The 16,375-nt window shown below is 41.7% G+C and overlaps 1 protein-coding gene across 1 annotated transcript; it reads right to left on the bottom strand.

The window, feature by feature from the left end:
* Positions 1 to 1,810: 1,810 nt before the first annotated feature.
* Positions 1,811 to 16,157, bottom strand: LOC130384518 (beta-1,4 N-acetylgalactosaminyltransferase 2-like). Its single transcript, XM_056592744.1, has 12 exons — positions 16,121 to 16,157; positions 7,645 to 7,772; positions 7,151 to 7,294; positions 6,404 to 6,510; positions 6,168 to 6,205; positions 4,525 to 4,591; positions 4,320 to 4,433; positions 4,020 to 4,106; positions 3,728 to 3,909; positions 3,351 to 3,494; positions 3,037 to 3,265; positions 1,811 to 2,272 (listed from the first exon to the last, which is right to left on the bottom strand). Exons 2-12 carry the CDS (start codon positions 7,770 to 7,772, stop codon positions 2,088 to 2,090), a joined length of 1,425 nt encoding a protein of 474 aa, XP_056448719.1. The 5' UTR covers positions 16,121 to 16,157; the 3' UTR covers positions 1,811 to 2,087.
* Positions 16,158 to 16,375: the final 218 nt, after the last annotated feature.

The following is a 16,375-nucleotide window of genomic DNA, read 5'->3' as shown; positions in this document are numbered from 1 at the left end:
CTAACAATCACTGCCCATTCACTGTATGCACCAAACATAGCTAGGATAAGATGCCCCACAACTAAGTACTATAACTAAGTACGACCTACGTTAAGTGCTTACATTAAGGTGGCAGGAGGTACAACATACAATCTGTGTGTAGGAGGGGTGGGAGTGGGAGGCTATACAGAGTCCAGGTGAACTCTGAACAGGTCAGTCTTGAGACTTTTGCGGAAGCCGGTGAGCGACTCTGCGGTCCTGACGTCGACACGGAGCTCGTTCTGCCATGTGGTGCCGCAACGGAGAAGAGCTGCGACTCTGATTATCAGCGGCGGTTGACATTTATCAAGTGAGGCTCAACCAATCAATCGCCTACGATCAATACCATCCGACCAGACGAGCAGGACAGAGACGCAGAAGAGAAGCAGTACTGACCTTGTGAGTCCGACCACAAGGTCAGAAGACCAGACGGGACCACCCTACGTCAGTCCCTCCAAGGTCTGGCGCACTGTTCTCTTAAGAAGACCCCTCACCCTACCCTACACATAATCTTACGGGCTGTAAACTCCCCCCATCACTCCCCCCCCCCCCCCCCCCCCACACCAACACTAAGACTTAAGCTTAAATCGGGTCTGGGGGGGTCTCGTTTAACAGGCCTGTCACCGTGGGCGTGGGGAGGAAGCCAAGCGGCGCAGGTATGAATGAAATGAAATATAAGCCCCCCCCCCCCTACTCTCCATGGGTGGTGATTTAAGAGGGGTGGGCCACCAAGAGCGGGGTGCTAATTAGATTTGTCTGACCAATCGGCCAATAGGGCAGCTTATCCGTGACATCTGAACCTGTGAGTTTTCCAGTTGGTTGGTCGGGGGCGAGGACCTTCCATTGACCCCCAAGCATCCCCAACACCACCCCCCCCCCCCCACCACCACCACCCCCCAGCCGTCCCCTGGGTCTGCCTGTATGGTAATGTTGGAGGGGGGTTGAGGGGTTGCGGTGGGGGCCCGCCTGGGAGCGAGGACTCTGGTCATGCGTGCAGTGGACCACCAGACTGAGCATGGACAGAGCATGGTGGTGGGCTTAAGGTAGTTCACGTGTCGGTGGGTTTTGTGGTAACCCGGCACGGTGAGCGAACCACCACCTCCCGAAACAGGACACAACTTTGCTGGGCAAAGTTGTGTCCTGTTCTTAAGATAAAGGTATCCTCTTTTGTCAGCTGACATCTGTTCTGAGTAGCGGTCTCTCTCTCTCTCTCTCTCTCTCTCTCTCTCTCTCTCTCTCTCTCTCTCTCTCTCTCTCTCTCTCTCTCTCTCTCTCTCTCTCTCTCTCTCTCTCTCTCTCTCTCTCTCTCCCCCTCTCTCTCTCCCCCTCTCTCTCTCCCCCCCTCTCTCTCTCCCCCCTCTCTCTCCCCCTCTCTCTTCCTCTCAATTCAATTAAAGAAAGCTGCCTTCACATTGGTCCCCAGGCCTGAATATTACTAAATACTGGTGGCACGGAACATTCAATGACAATTCAATGATTTCAAAGAAGCAAGAACCTATTCATATAGCACATAAGGCAAGATATTGATTAATATCCTTCTAGGGGTACAGTTAAATTATCCCAAACCAGCAGTGATTATATTCGAAGGGGGGCGAGGGAGACTTCCTGGCAGAGAAATGGCATCTATTGGAGAATTAGTAGCTGATGATTGAGGATGGATAAAAGTAAACCAGCAAACAATGTAGACAGAGCAGATTTAGAGCAGTGACAAGACATTCCAAATCCGTGGCCTTATTTAAGGGAAATGTTACTTCAATAAAGAGGATGAATCAGTACTTTTACCAGTGTCTTTTTTACAGAAGTGTCTTTACTTCTAAATAAAAAAAAGCATTAATGAAACAAGGTTAGATACTACAGCTTTAAACCCGCACTATGTCCCTTTTCTACAGGAATTTTCTGAATGACAGAGATATAAATATCTATACAACATAAACCTAACCCTAACCCTGAAAATGATTAAGCTATTACTGTGGCAACAACTCAAGCCAGTAGTGGTTGTTTATGGGAAAACATGCATAGTACTGGAAGATAACTTTCTCTTATAGCGTATGGAGCCGTCGGGATTCTTCCTATCCGTAGTGGAGACATTGTAGATGGTTTTTGTAGTAGTGCAGCTGTAGTTTATACTGCACATCACCCTTTCCAGGGTGTCTGAACTGATTATATTGAGCATTGGCCCCTCCCGGCTGATGGCCAATGGAAACATGGCCGCACGAAGCAACCATCAACTGGCCAAGACCATCCATGAAGAATTCTATAGAGAAAAAACAAAACAACAATTATTGGATGTTAAGCAGAATAATAAAGTAGCAGGAGAACTTCCTGTGTACATCCAAAACGTCTTGTACGCTCAGGGAGCATATGTCGGGAAACTAAAAATAATAAACAGAAAAGGTGAGGTGATGATAATGAATCCAGGTCCAGGCAGCACATATTTCGATGATATTGTTGATAAACAAATTGGATATCTGCCCCATTATGGATCTACAAGTCCTCGCACCAGTCACATCATGACAACTGAATGATTTCTCATTGTTATAATGGTTTTCTTACGGTGGACAAGCCGACACTTTTTATGGCATATTCAAAAAAGCAATATTTATTTAGAATGGCTGCCCGTGTCACAATAGCTGCCAATACTAAGCACTGCTGTCCAATTCATCTGATACCTCAAAGCCAGAAATATGTAACTTATGCAAAATATTTTGCCTGCTGAATTGAGACAACACCTATATTTAATTTATGCAAAAATTGAAGGAGATCAGCCTTGCGTGTCATGTCGTGTAGCCTTAGTGCTTGTGCAACTGCTCCAAAGATGAGGTAACTTCACATCCAGGAGCGGTATAGCTCCCTCTATAATAGCTCTGTTGGTAGCTAGCATTTAAACGCTGAAGACCTACTTTGGATTGCCATGTATCTACCAGTGAAGCAAAAAGAAAACTCCCCATTCTCATTCATTGTGGATGCATGTACACAAACCCAAAGGGCTACATGTCATAGATGTGGCTGGGAACATACCTGAATGTGCCACTCTCTTTACCTTGGGGTCAAATCTCACTCGATTCACAGCGTCGGTACGAGCCAGGAAGAAGTTGACCACCCCATGGACTATGGAGCATTGTGGGTAATTTGGTAGTGATTGGAACTTTATGTCGGACTTCCTGTCCATACAGCCTCCAGTAACTCCATCGCCTTCCTCATAGGCGATGGAGAAGTAGAACTGGTTTCCAGAAACCGAACCCCCAACCTAAGAAGGATAACGAGAAATTACATCTTCAAACTCATGCTTTATTCATAATGTGAAAATAGTCATTGAGTAATATGATTCTCACCACATCCAACTCTGGTGTTGCCTCCATCACCTCCACCAGATCCTCTATCTTTGTTTTCTCAGTGAATAGAAAGTCGTCATCCACCCAAAGAAAGTACTTGGTGGTGACTTGAGAGACAGCCAGGGTTCTGCCGGCAAACCATCCCTGTGGAAGGGAAGGATTTGAAATCAACTTCAATACTTGACTACTCTTATGTGATGTCCAAGCACAAGACTGACATTATGTTGTGTGTGTGTGTGTGTGTGTGTGTGTGTGTGTGTGTGTGTGTGTGTGTGTGTGTGTGTGTGTGTGTGTGTGTGTGTGTGTGTGTGTGTGTGTGTGTGTGTGTGTGTGTGTGTGTGTGTGTGTGTGTGCACATGGTTCCAATATATGCCTACCTGTCCCCCAGGCATGATGTATTGCAGAACATTTTCTTCTGTGATCTTTTCTGGAGTAAAGCTGTCATCGGCTACGATGAGCACCACGTCTTTGTAGAATTGCCTGAGGCTTCTTATGAGGACCTTCAACTCTTTGTAGCGCATAAAGGTCTTGGTGGTGACTGTCACTTGGTCGCTAATGTCTTTGAAAGAGTGGAAGGGGGGGGATAGAGAGAGGAAGAAGGTAAGGGTTCACTATTCTACTCAACTGTAAAAATTGAAGATTTATAAGGAAAAACTTTTGTTGTCATACTTGTTCCCATGTCGAAAAGAACCGGTACAGTTGGTTGCCGAATGGCGATGGGGAACACAGCTTCATGAAGCTCAAACGAGAAGTGAACTGATTGAAAAATAAGTGAAAACTATTTTAAAACATCCAGCCTAAATAAGATTTGACACACTTTACACAATCCACTGTAATATTGGAATGCTTTGAGTGCAAAATGAGAACATCACATTAACAATATATTTTTTAAACCTGAGCCTCTGTTCAGTACGTATCTTTCAATGTTATAATTTAACCCATACATCATTTAAAAAGGTCTTAGAGTACCCAGGTCTCCGGTGTGTATGTGGTACACAGGAATGGTGTAGGTGACCTTCGCCAGAAGTTTGTTGAGTTCCTCTAAGCTGAGCGTCTCCAAGATCAGCAATTTCTTTCCGCCACCTATTGGTTATTCACAAATCATATTTCATACAAGTCAATCCCAGTGACAAGTGGTTTAGTTACACATTGAAGTGATGGAGTTCATGATCACCTTCGACACTTTGTGCTTCACTCTGGTTCCCTAGACTGAGGACACCTTTGGTGACCTGTAGTGATACCTGTTAAACACAAGGAGAAGTGTGTTGGGAGTGATTGAGTGAGTGAGCGAGTACTTTGCTTTGCTAAAATGAAAAAGGACTGTTGACTGAATATTTATACTTTTTAGCTCACAACCTGTCTGTTGTTGTCCGTTTTCCTAACATGCCTTGGTTCAATCAGACTGCCAAAATATTATTATTACTCGCTCATTGATTCAAACCATAACACCACCCATAGCCTAAATATGCCAAATATGTTGGTAGAACAAAAAAAGAATGAGCTAATAATGTGTTTCTGGTATAAGTGGCGATAATTCAATTTAGAAAATCCCACAACCTCAAAGAAGGCATGAGCTCAAATTTGACAACGACAAAGAGTTAACAACGTGACTAGAAATTGCTTTGTTGCACGGTTTAGATTTAAGGGCTGATTGTGGTCCCACGTCACGCAATGCAAGAACCACGTAGACGCATCGACGCAGTCTTGAGCCTTTATGGTTCTGCGTCGGGTTTTTGTAAGCTGAAAAATCACAGCACTTGCTGCTGCGTCGCCTCGACGGAAGGTTACAATATTTGGGAGGCGCACGTCCGGCCCTTGCGGGGGACGCAAGGAGGGTCCGCAAGGACGTAAGGGGTCCTTAACCCCCTTGCGTTGCGTGAACGTGGGACCACAATCAGCCTTTAAGTTCCGTTACGGGCTGGAGTAGCTGAGCCGCCGGTTTCCCTTCATCAGGACGTCGTAATGCATTGGAAATGGCCCAGTAGTACAGTCTCATTTAAGTATCGGTGAGCAAAATGTTCCAGCTCCCGCACTTCAGGAGGGATTTGTACGCTATCGCCTGAATATTCCCTCAATGGCCGACAGGCCCACCGTGTCATCTACTGGTTAAGCATCGATAGGACACTCCACTCCACTGTCCTCCACTCATTGAAACTGAATTGGTTGTTTGCAGTCACCCATGATGCGCAAACATCAGAAGGAAGGCAGGAAGGGAAATGCAGACAATCAAGCAGCAGTACTCTGTTTATTCAAGCTTTGTGGAATCAAAGGAAGGAAGAGTGAGAAAGGCAGAAATACAGTATATTGGAAAAGAGATGCATTGTTCGAAAGAAAAAATAACTTCATCACACAATATAAAAAGGTGAGATGTATCGAATGAAGTGACATGTAGCTCGGAAAATTTATTTGGGCTTGGCAGAAATGGAATATAATATCAAATAAAAATTATGCTTTAGTTATTGTGTATTAATTTTTTGTTTGTGTAGATTTTGTTTAACCCCGGGCATGACATAATCTGCAAACACCTATTGGAGGTGCACCAGTGCTTCCAAGAAAACCCAAAAGTCCCCAAAAGCTCCGCTTGGAAAACCCTGATAAAGAGAGACCCATAGCCATATCATTAAAGGGATAGAAAAGACCTTTCAACTCTTGCTTAATGAGAAACAAATCATTATGTTAGTACGGGGACCTGTGTTGATGCTGGTTAGACATGGGCCGTAACAAGGAACCAGGGAAATTTAACGTGTAGCTCCAAGACATCCAGAAATGTCTCTTGTATCCCGATTTTGACTTGACACCCAGAGTATTAGTACCAACCTTATAGCTGCTTCTTTGAACCCTGTGCACCGCTAAACCTGAAACAAAATATCGTTCGGGGTGAAACTATTTCCTGAGGAATACATTGAACATGAAATGAAGACCAAAAGGATGCTAAGGAAAAAGAACATTGCACTAAATATGTATATCTGTTTAGTGTGCAGTGCACTTACACAGCAACTGAACTTGAGAGCAGTATCGGGCAATTTTATTAAACGACGTGCAGCGTACTGTACCTGGAATAAGAGTGGGGAGCAAGGGGCGTACTGTGAAACCCTGAATGGGATACTGCAGTGGAGAGTTGGATGGAGCAAAGAGGAGTGTGTTCAAAATGGAGCTTGTTCTGGACACAGGAGACAGAAAAAATATTAAAATCCACAAATCAATGGATCAATACGAAACATATGCCACTTAACCAATAATGTAAATTGTCCATTATTCTAACTGAATAATTAACGTACACTATGTAACATTTACTTTACCAAGTCATAAAATGACCATGATATGACATCAAACAATAAGGAAACATGCCGAGTCAAAATACTGGCTTCTATATCTATTTGGATGACACCAAAATATTCTCCCTTTTCAATTTGTGGTAGGCATGCGCAGTCACAAACAAAAACAAATTCCTAAAATTTTGTGGGCACCGTTAGCCTGCTATTACCTATCCAGGGCAGTGTGTACGCGCTAGGGCAGCTGCTGAACACTGTTTTTTTATATAATGGACCACTACCCAATTTCAGAAGATGAGAGTTCAGCAAAAACCCTGGCTGATCAAAATCTAGACATAGATGATGTCAACAATTAACCTGGGGTCTTAGCAAACAGGCCAAATACTCATTTTACAACTTGATTTGAATATTTAAGATATTATTCTATAAGAAATTGATTTTTTGATTAAATCGATCAAATGATACATCACTGTCTCTCCTCCCTGCTTTGTTCCAGCCTTTGTTCCTGGTACTGGTGGCCATGCATACCTAGCCTGGTGCTTCTTGTACTCCTCTGCCCGTCGTTTCTGAATGTCTTCTCGGTTGGCATTGGGAATGCTCCCTGCCAGATCATGTGACTTCGCTGGGCAAGTGCAGGAAGCTGGGGGCTTCACTTGACCAGTGGGCGGGGACCTACAGGTAATATTAATAAAAATACACTTCATTTATAGAATGCTTTTCATGAATGCAACTGCCTTCAAGAATGAATAAACATTACAGTTAAAACATAAGCATAACATTTAATAAAAAAGAATATCATCATTAATATCATTCCTTCCCCAAGACTTTAAGTTTGTGTGCCTTGAATTTCTCCTTGGGATTGTGCCTATTTCTTTGCTCCAAAACTGTTGATATATCTACACATCAATCCATTAGCTTAAGGTTTGAGGTGTCCGAGGTCGGCTTTGTAAATACATGAATATTGCACGGAGAGTGACCGAACATTCACAAGCGTGCACTTTCAAATCAACTTTGAGCCTTACCACTTTTTCATCGCGGCTTCAGTCTTATCCTCTACCATATCATATGAGGGGAGCCAGAGGTAGCTTATTCCACTGAAGATAACAAGAGACAGCAGCAGTAGCAAACCTGTTCTTCCAAATGAGGGCATCTGGAGACACAGAGAAAGACATTCAGTGTGTTTACATGACACTCAAGAAAATCAAATTATTGGGTTAGTCCGCCTATGATTGGATTATTAAAGGGGACATATTATGCCACCAGTTGTGAGTGTGATTAGCCATTGCAAACCGTTTTGGAAAATGTGCAGCTTCTGACATCACAGGTGGGCGTGTCCACCTAAATGTGTGCTGGATAGATCAGTATACCAGCAACCAACGTTGCTCATCTATCCGTCATACATCACAGGTGGACATGCCCACCTGTGATGTCAAAAGCTGCACGAACAGTGGAACTTCGAACAACAGATTTATTCTGAATAAACTGTGCATGTAAAAATACTGACTGATTACCCCCTCCAAATAAATGAAGAAATTAGGTTGATGTGTGCACAGGTTAGACCAGCCATCACCACACACAATCATAAAGATCTCCTAATGGTTCAACATATATTACTAGCAAAGTAATCCATTCAATTATATCACTGTTAATGAAATAAGTTCCCAATCTTTAAAAAAAAAAAAATCTTAGAATCCTTATTAACTAGTGCGCCTTTTAGTTTTTATTCTTTCTTTCTTTCTTTCTTTCTTTCTTTCTTTCTTTCTTTCTTTCTTTCTTTCTTTCTTTCTTTCTTTCTTTATTATTCTCTGCAAACTTTGCGAGTAAATCACGCACCTCCTTTCAGATATGTTTAATATTTAAAACTTTTTAAGATATTTTACCTTTTAAAATAGTACTTTTTACAATGGAAGTCAATGGGAGGACGGCGAATCCACCCGTTCTCTGACACTTTGTAACTTGGTCTATTTTTTACCTTTAACCTAAAAAAACCTCACCAAATCGAAACACCAAATTGAAATACTTTTTTCAGAATCACAGTTCAATTTCATATTGGCTTCGTATATTTTCTGTTGATCTCCTGATTGATGTTGAGGCGAGCTTGAAGACGTTCTAGCAGTGATGGCAGGTTGAACGGCTTTTGGGCTACTTTTAATCACGTTAGGCTGGTAAATAAACGTTTTTGGTCTATATTTGGCTGTGTGGCAACCCGGCCCAGGCCAATTAAGGATATTCAGAGCACCTGATGAACAAGTGGAGAATCAGGGCTTAAATACCCCGCTTCTCCACTCATTCGGGGCTCTCCCAGCCCTGGAGCTCCAGCACGGAGAGACCGGTCCTCGTGGGTGACGGGATTCCACCCACGAAGGAGGGGACCGTTGATTCATCACAGGTTTTACGTTATTTGTGTTTTGAGAGACTTTTATGTTCTGGAATAAACATGCCTTTTTTTGGCTTTTCCCAACGAAATGGTGTCCTGTTTGGGAGGAGTTGGTTCGCTCAACGTGGCGGGTTGCCAAATATGGTGGAGAATGCAGGCAACTCGACCGAGCTACGGGCCATTTTGGGTGGGAACGCCCACCTCAAGCCACCCCCAAACCAGACCATCACGCAGCCGGAGCCGACGCAGCCGGAGACGAGGCCGCCAGAGACGAGGCCGTGGGAGACGAGGCCGCGGGAGACATTACCATTTTGGACACATTTGAACTGTCTCAACCTGTGAAAGAGGCTACCCATTGTAAGGGGCACACTCTAGACCTGGTTATCACAAAGGGCCTCAATGTTTCTGATCTCTCTGTGACTGATCCTTCCTTGTCTGACCACTTTTGTGTTTTCTTTGGCATATCTTTTATTCCTGACATACAGACAAAATCAAATACTGTCAAAAAGCAGTGTATCAATGAAGATTCAAATGTACTTTTTTAAAAAGGCCATCTCCTTGCTACCACCTCTCAACCCATGTTCTGCTGATGATCTTCTTGAAAGTCATAGATGTCATTGCACCATATTAGGTTAAAACGATTTCTGGAAAGCAAAAGGTACCCTGGAGAAAAGCTGCTTCTGTAACAGCACAGAAAAAAGAATGCAGGAAGGTTGAACGCATCTGGCGTAAAACAAAACTTAATATTCACCATGATATCTATAGAGAGATCCTCCGTGCCTACAGTTTTGACCTAAAAAGTGCTAGAGAAACATTTTTCTCCAATATCATTAAAACCAATACTAATAATGCAAAAACCCTATTTGCAACTGTTGACAGACTGACCAACCCCCCAACACAAATTCCACCTGATCTCCATTCCACACAGAAATGCATTGAGTTTGCAGCTTTTCATACTGATAAAATTGAAGGCATCAGACGCAGCATCAATATCTCCACTTCAAACAAAAATGTTGGACTACCACCTTGTTCAGGCAAAAGTAACGTGGCAAGGATGAGCTTAACTTTCATGTTATTGACTCTCAAACTCTTGTGGAAACTGTGACACAACTAAAGCCATCCATCTGTTGCCTTGATACCGTATTGGTCTGAATATAGGACGGCCTTTTTTCCCGTCAAAATAGGTCCGAAAAAGTCGGGTCGTCTTATATTCGGGGTCTAGCATTCAGAGCGCAGCTTATCTTCTTCGCCTCTCCCTTTAAATGTCTATACACGTTCACGGCACCAGGTGGCGCCAAAGATTGGTTCCGGGAAGAAGTCCAGCGTCCTTAACAACCAGCCCGTTACCGACGTTTAAAGATGGAAAGACAGGGTGACCATTTAGAGACAAGTGGCTCAAAAGTGGGTCAGGTCAATCAACAACAGCGGAGGAGCTATGATGCTAAGACTTACAAAAACGTTTACATGCCTTTATCACTAGTAGTAAGCTTGATTACTGCAATGGTCTCCTTACAGGTCTCCCAAAACAAACTCTGAGGAAGCTTCAGCTTGTTCAGAATGCTGCTGCTAGAATTCTAACAAAGACCAAATAATTTGAACACATTACACCAATTCTTAAATCGTTAAATTGGCTTCCTGTAGGTCAGAGAATTGATTTTAAAATAATGTTGCTATAACCTATAAATTCCTACATGGTTTAGGCCCAAAATATTTAACCGATATGCTTCCACTACATAAACCTTTTAGATCACTAAGATCCTCTGGGACCAATCTGTTCATTATCCCCAGAGTAAACACGAAACAAGGGAAAGCAAGATTTAGTTACTATACAAAAAATAGCTGGAATATACTCCCTGAGGATTTAAGACTTGCCCCAACTCTGAGCACCTTTAAAACAAGACTGAAGACTTTTATGTTTGCTTTAGCTTTCTGCTAAATCTTAAATACATTGCACTTTCTAAAAAGCTTTTTTAAGTTTGCCTTTATTTTCTATTTTAATACTAAAATGCCTTTCAAACTTTCTATTTTACTAATTTCTTTGCATATTTTTTCTTTTACGTATCTCTTATTTTATTTTATTGCATGACAATGTTTATATATGAAGCACCTTGAGTCTGCCTTGTGTATGAAAAGTGCCATATAAATAAAGTTGCCTTGCCTTGCCTAACTAGATGGGAATCTAGTTAATCGAAAGAAACTATAAGAATAAGGACAATAACAGCTTTACGATAGGAATAAGGACAATAACAGCTTTCTAAGTTACCACCACACCACACCCACACCCACACCCACACACACACACACACACACACACACACACACACACACACACACACACACACAATCAGAATAGCTCAGCAATTCTATATTTTATCGTATTCAAACTTGATCACATTAGCTATTTGTTGGCTATTTTAGCTCTTCACTTTATTCGCTTCCCACCATTTTACATTTTTTAAGTTTACTCCATTTACACTATGTGCACTATGTACATACTTTCAACCTTACCTTGCGCAGCAATTTATAGTAGTAAGTAGTAGTAACAGTACCGTTGTTGTGGATGAGGGTTATCATATAATGAGCGATGTTGTATATGAAATGCGCCACACACCGTTGTGTTATTGGCAGGGGCCCCATCAGAGATTTTGGGCCTTTTGAAAAAATATAACATTAATATATCAGTGTTTCCAATTCTGGTCAACATGTTTGTCAAACACCAGTAATTCGGTTAGACTCTAAACACCTGTGAATTTGCCCCAGAAAAGACACAGACGACCTACATTAATGCCTACCCTGTTATTATTTTTCACCACTAGGTGTCAGTATTTAGAGACCTGTAGCTATTGGATAAGTATAAGAAAGAGAGTTGGCCTTGCTCCCGAAAACCTCAGTAAACAAGACTTCCCAGTACATCCACTTCATTTATTGATATATACATCTATACATATACATCTATGCATCTATATATATATATATATATATATATATATATATATATATATATATATATATATATATATATATAATTATATATATATAATTATATATATATAATTATATATATATATATATATATATATATATATATATATATATATATATATATATATATATATATACATATATTAGGGCTGTCAAATTAACGTGTTTATTTCAATTAATTAATCACAGAAAAAATAATGCTTAAAAAAATGTAGGCGATTTAAAGGTCCCATGGCATGCTACTTTATGGATGCTTTAATATAGATATTAGTGGGCCCCAAACACAGTTTTTGAAGACGTTCCCGAAATACAGCCGTGGTGCAGATTTACAGCCACTACGAGCCAGTCGCACATTGAGCTTTCCCCAAATGCGCCATTTCGGTGTCTGTAGCTTTAATGCAAATGAGGAAGAGAGAGGCGGGTCAAGGAGGAGGATGGGGGTGTGGCCCTGAGCAGCTCGCAGCCACGGTACCAAGCGCTCTGTTTATGGTGGTGTATGGCGAGGCGCACACAGCCTTTAAATTGTTAATTTTAACACACGGGAGTCCTGGAGCTCTATATCTAAATAATATGATGTTATACATGGATATCTACATCATATAATTAGAGCTGTAGCGACGCGTTGATGAAAAATTCGGCGACGTCAAATTTCTCCGTCGACGATTTTCGCCACACGAGAAAAAAAAATTGCAAAATGGACGAAGGTCACAATAAAGGAAAATGTCCGCGCACGAAATCATCAAAGGTATGGAAATTCTTCAAGTTAAGTCCTAAACGGAAAGGTGTTGTGATTTGTACTCTTTGCCAAATGGAGTTGGCATATCACAAGAGCACGACAGCAATGTTGGAGCATCTCAAACGAGAAAGTATCTTGTGCGCACGAGAAAGTATATCATGAGCACGGGGAAATATCGTGCGCATATCACTGGCAGTGTGTGTGTGTGTGTGTGTGTGTGTGTGTGTGTGTGTGTGTGTGTGTGTGTGTGTGTGTGTGTGTGTGTGTGTGTGTGTGTGTGTGTGTGTGTGTGTGTGTCGTCAGCGAGTAGGTGGACGAGCGAGGAGAGCGAGCGATAGCGTGCGTGTCAGTCTCTGATTTTAGCTTGTGTGTGATTTATCGCGGGCACGGGCAAACACAAGCTAAAATCATTAAAATGAATGTGCTATATTTTTTATCTCGCACTATTGGAGCGCGTATACTCTGTTGCCTCCAACTACGAGATGGTTAGTGTGCCTTATAGGTCGGAATATGGTCGGAATGAAGTGGCCACCAATTCTTGACAGGATGGGTACCTTATTCCATGGGCGTAAGTTTGGTCTCAGCTTTGGTAGGGACACTTCACAGACGTTACCCCAAATCACTAGACTGCATCATGCTGAACAATCAATACTTTATTAAAATAAAATCGAGATTTACATGAAAGAACACACACACACACGCACACGCACACACTGCCAGTGATATGCGTACGATACTTTCTCGTGAGCACGAGATACTTTCTCGTGCTCACGAGAAACGTTTACATATTTTTTTTTTTTCATGTCCCTTTACGGTTTCCGTATTAAATAAAGTAGGCCTATGTTATTACGAATTTTTTGGTATTTATTTGAGATACATTATGGTTTTTATTAATCGAGCAACAGAAAAATAGATAATCGTCCAATTAGTCATTAGATTAGTCGACTAATCGATAAAATAATCGCCCGATTAATCGTTTAATAAATAATCGTTTACCCCCAGCCTTACATATAATATATATTATCACGGCCAAAAGCTGTGTGAGCCTCCAGACAATATTATGAATCTCAAACTGCGTAGGGTTCTCCGACGTCTCTGGTTCTGACACATCCACATCAATCTGAAGTAGACTGAACCACGACATGGAGGAGAAAGGGATTGTTGACTGCGTCTGACTCCCGCCGGAGCCTCGCTGCCGAGGGATCACCGCCTTGGCAGCGGTCAGCACTTAGGCACCACCGCCTCCTGCAGCGCCGAGGCGGTGGTCCCTCGGCAGCGGGCAGCGGGAAGCAGGGCTCAAGCGTGAGACATTCGAGGCCAACAATCCCTTTCTCCTCCAAGTCGTGGTTCATGTACTTCAGGGAGTCAAAGCCAAAGTTCCTTTCCCCCAATTCATTCTCAACCATGGCTGAGATAACCCCACTACGAGTCTCGTTGTAGAAATACCAGAGACTAGAGTCCGACGTGTTATGCGCCATAACACCAACAGCGTGTACAACACTTGCGTTACAGTCCTGGAGCTCTATATCTAAATAATATCACATAATACATAGATATCTACATCATATAATACATATTATCACGGCCAAGCTGTGTGCGCCTCCAGACGATATTATGAATCACAAACGACTTCGTCTGAGACGTCTCTGGTTCTTCCACTTCCACATCAATCTGAAGTAGACTGAACTGCGCGCTGCCTGCTGCCGGCTGCCCGCAGCCGGGCGGTGGGGCTACGCGGCGGTGGTGCCTTTTTTTCATGCCATGGGACCTTTAAGTAACTTCTATAGTGCCCTTTGGTAAATTCAAATTTAAACAAACACCGATATCTGCAATCTCTGTGGTAAGGAATTTTCCTATCACCGTTCATCAACCCTTAAATAGCATCTCAACGCAAAATATTTGGTAGCAAGCCCGCAGGTACGAGCTGCCACAACCCCTGAAGCTGGCGCTAGCAGCCAGCCTCGTCAAGCCACCCTCGGACAGGCGTTCAAGCGAGTGAGACGGAAATCTTATTGATTTGATCTTAAAATACACCTTATGTTAATGAAAGACATGTTTTAAATAAAAGAGGCATCGAACTTTAAAGTCTGGGCACCAAAAGAAGATCCGTGAATAAATGTTAACATTTCTCTCGATAAACTGGGTGAATAATTGTCTGCACTTTTTCTCTACCGACAGTTCACCATCCGTTCTGCTTGTATGCGCACCGACTGGAGGATGAGCACGCTCCGAGCTGAAAACTGGATCCAACACTGAACCATACAATCAATCGAGAGAGGGGTCCATACAAATGTTATACAGATTATCTTGCCAAAAAATGCGAAAAAACACAAACAAGAAAACACTTTTACTTATCTCGTCCTAAACAAATCATTTTTAACTTAGTTATTTGACGAAGATTAAAGTTTCAAATTCCCATCATGACATTAATTAAGCTAGAAGCGTGAATAAATAAAGAAGTCCAATGCATTGGGTAAAGCAAGGACAGGTCTCAGGCATGTTGATAACGGCTCTGCTCCCCAATAAAACTATAGTAGGCTAAGAGGTTAGCCATAAGGTAGTCATTGTCAATCATTGATGGAACTCGTGAGGACTAGTGCTGTCACTTAAACGCGTCATTAACAACGATAACGCAAATCAATTTTAACGGTGTTAATTTTTTCATCGCGCGATTAACGCAATTTATTATTTTGAAAATATATTTCATTTATTTTTTTGGGCTCAAAACAAAGAAGCAGTAGCCTGACTGCTATGTTCAAGGCAGTATGTTTGTATATTCATCGTTTAATTGCACTATAGGCTTTTATTTTGTATCGTCCTGTTTTGAGCAGCATATGCCAATGTTGTTATCAAGAAAAAAACATTTGCACAAGGCAAGCCGATGCACTTTTCCATGTTGATAAGAGCATTAAAATGAGAACAATTAATGGGACGAAGAAATCAAGGGATATTTAGCATAGAAAAATGATTTGAGATCAATCGTGATTAATCATGAGTTAACTATGACATTAATGCGATTAAATATTTTAATCGCTTGACAGCACTAGTGAGGACGTCATGAAGGGGAGACATATAGTTTCTTATCAAAAAGGGAACACCCAACAAAAGGTAGTTTGAGTTTCCCATTACAAGATATATAACACTACAATGAAGTCTGCATTATCTATGTTTTTATTTTTATCAAAAGAGCATATTTAGGACAATTCAAAGATATAAACCTTTAGGCAATAACTGTCCGCCTATATTTAACAGTCTAACGAAGTCTAACGAATTTGCTGTTTCCATAAAGTGATACTCAAAGAAAAAGCTACAATATTATTTTCAATATGATTTATATTCAACTAAATCAATCGACAATTAAGTAATAGCATCAATAACATCATATCTCATTGAAATTACTTACCCTACACACAGAGTCAAGTGCATCAAGTAACCGACTGGGTCCGATTGAGACACATACAGGGAAGTGGCGACATAGGCTATCATATTACCACAATAAGGAAGTCTACATCGTCTGACATTTCAGTGTAGAAATAGGACTAATATTTTACGCATGCATAAATGCCTATCTTGGCTCATGTTAGAACAAAGATTGCTTGCTAGTCTCACATTAATTTTTAGGAGCATTTGTGTTAGCAACAAACCTAATTGTTTGTAC

The sequence above is a fragment of the Gadus chalcogrammus genome, chromosome 6 (assembly GCF_026213295.1).
Source record: "Gadus chalcogrammus isolate NIFS_2021 chromosome 6, NIFS_Gcha_1.0, whole genome shotgun sequence".
Lineage (NCBI taxonomy): Eukaryota > Metazoa > Chordata > Actinopteri > Gadiformes > Gadidae > Gadus > Gadus chalcogrammus.
The sequence above is the reverse complement of the archived record's forward strand: the minus strand, read 5'-3'. Positions and strand labels throughout refer to the sequence as shown.

Excerpts from the sequence above, each read along its gene's own strand:
- LOC130384518 (XM_056592744.1), bottom strand. The coding sequence starts at position 7,772 with ATGCCCTCATTTGGAAGAACAGGTTTGCTACTGCTGCTGTCTCTTGTT. Across the intron at positions 7,295-7,644 it reads GAAGCCGCGATGAAAAAGTG|GTCCCCGCCCACTGGTCAAG; the intron begins GTAAGGCTCAAA and ends TATTACCTGTAG. Across the intron at positions 6,511-7,150 it reads TACAAGAAGCACCAGGCTAG|AACAAGCTCCATTTTGAACA; the intron begins GTATGCATGGCC and ends TCCTGTGTCCAG.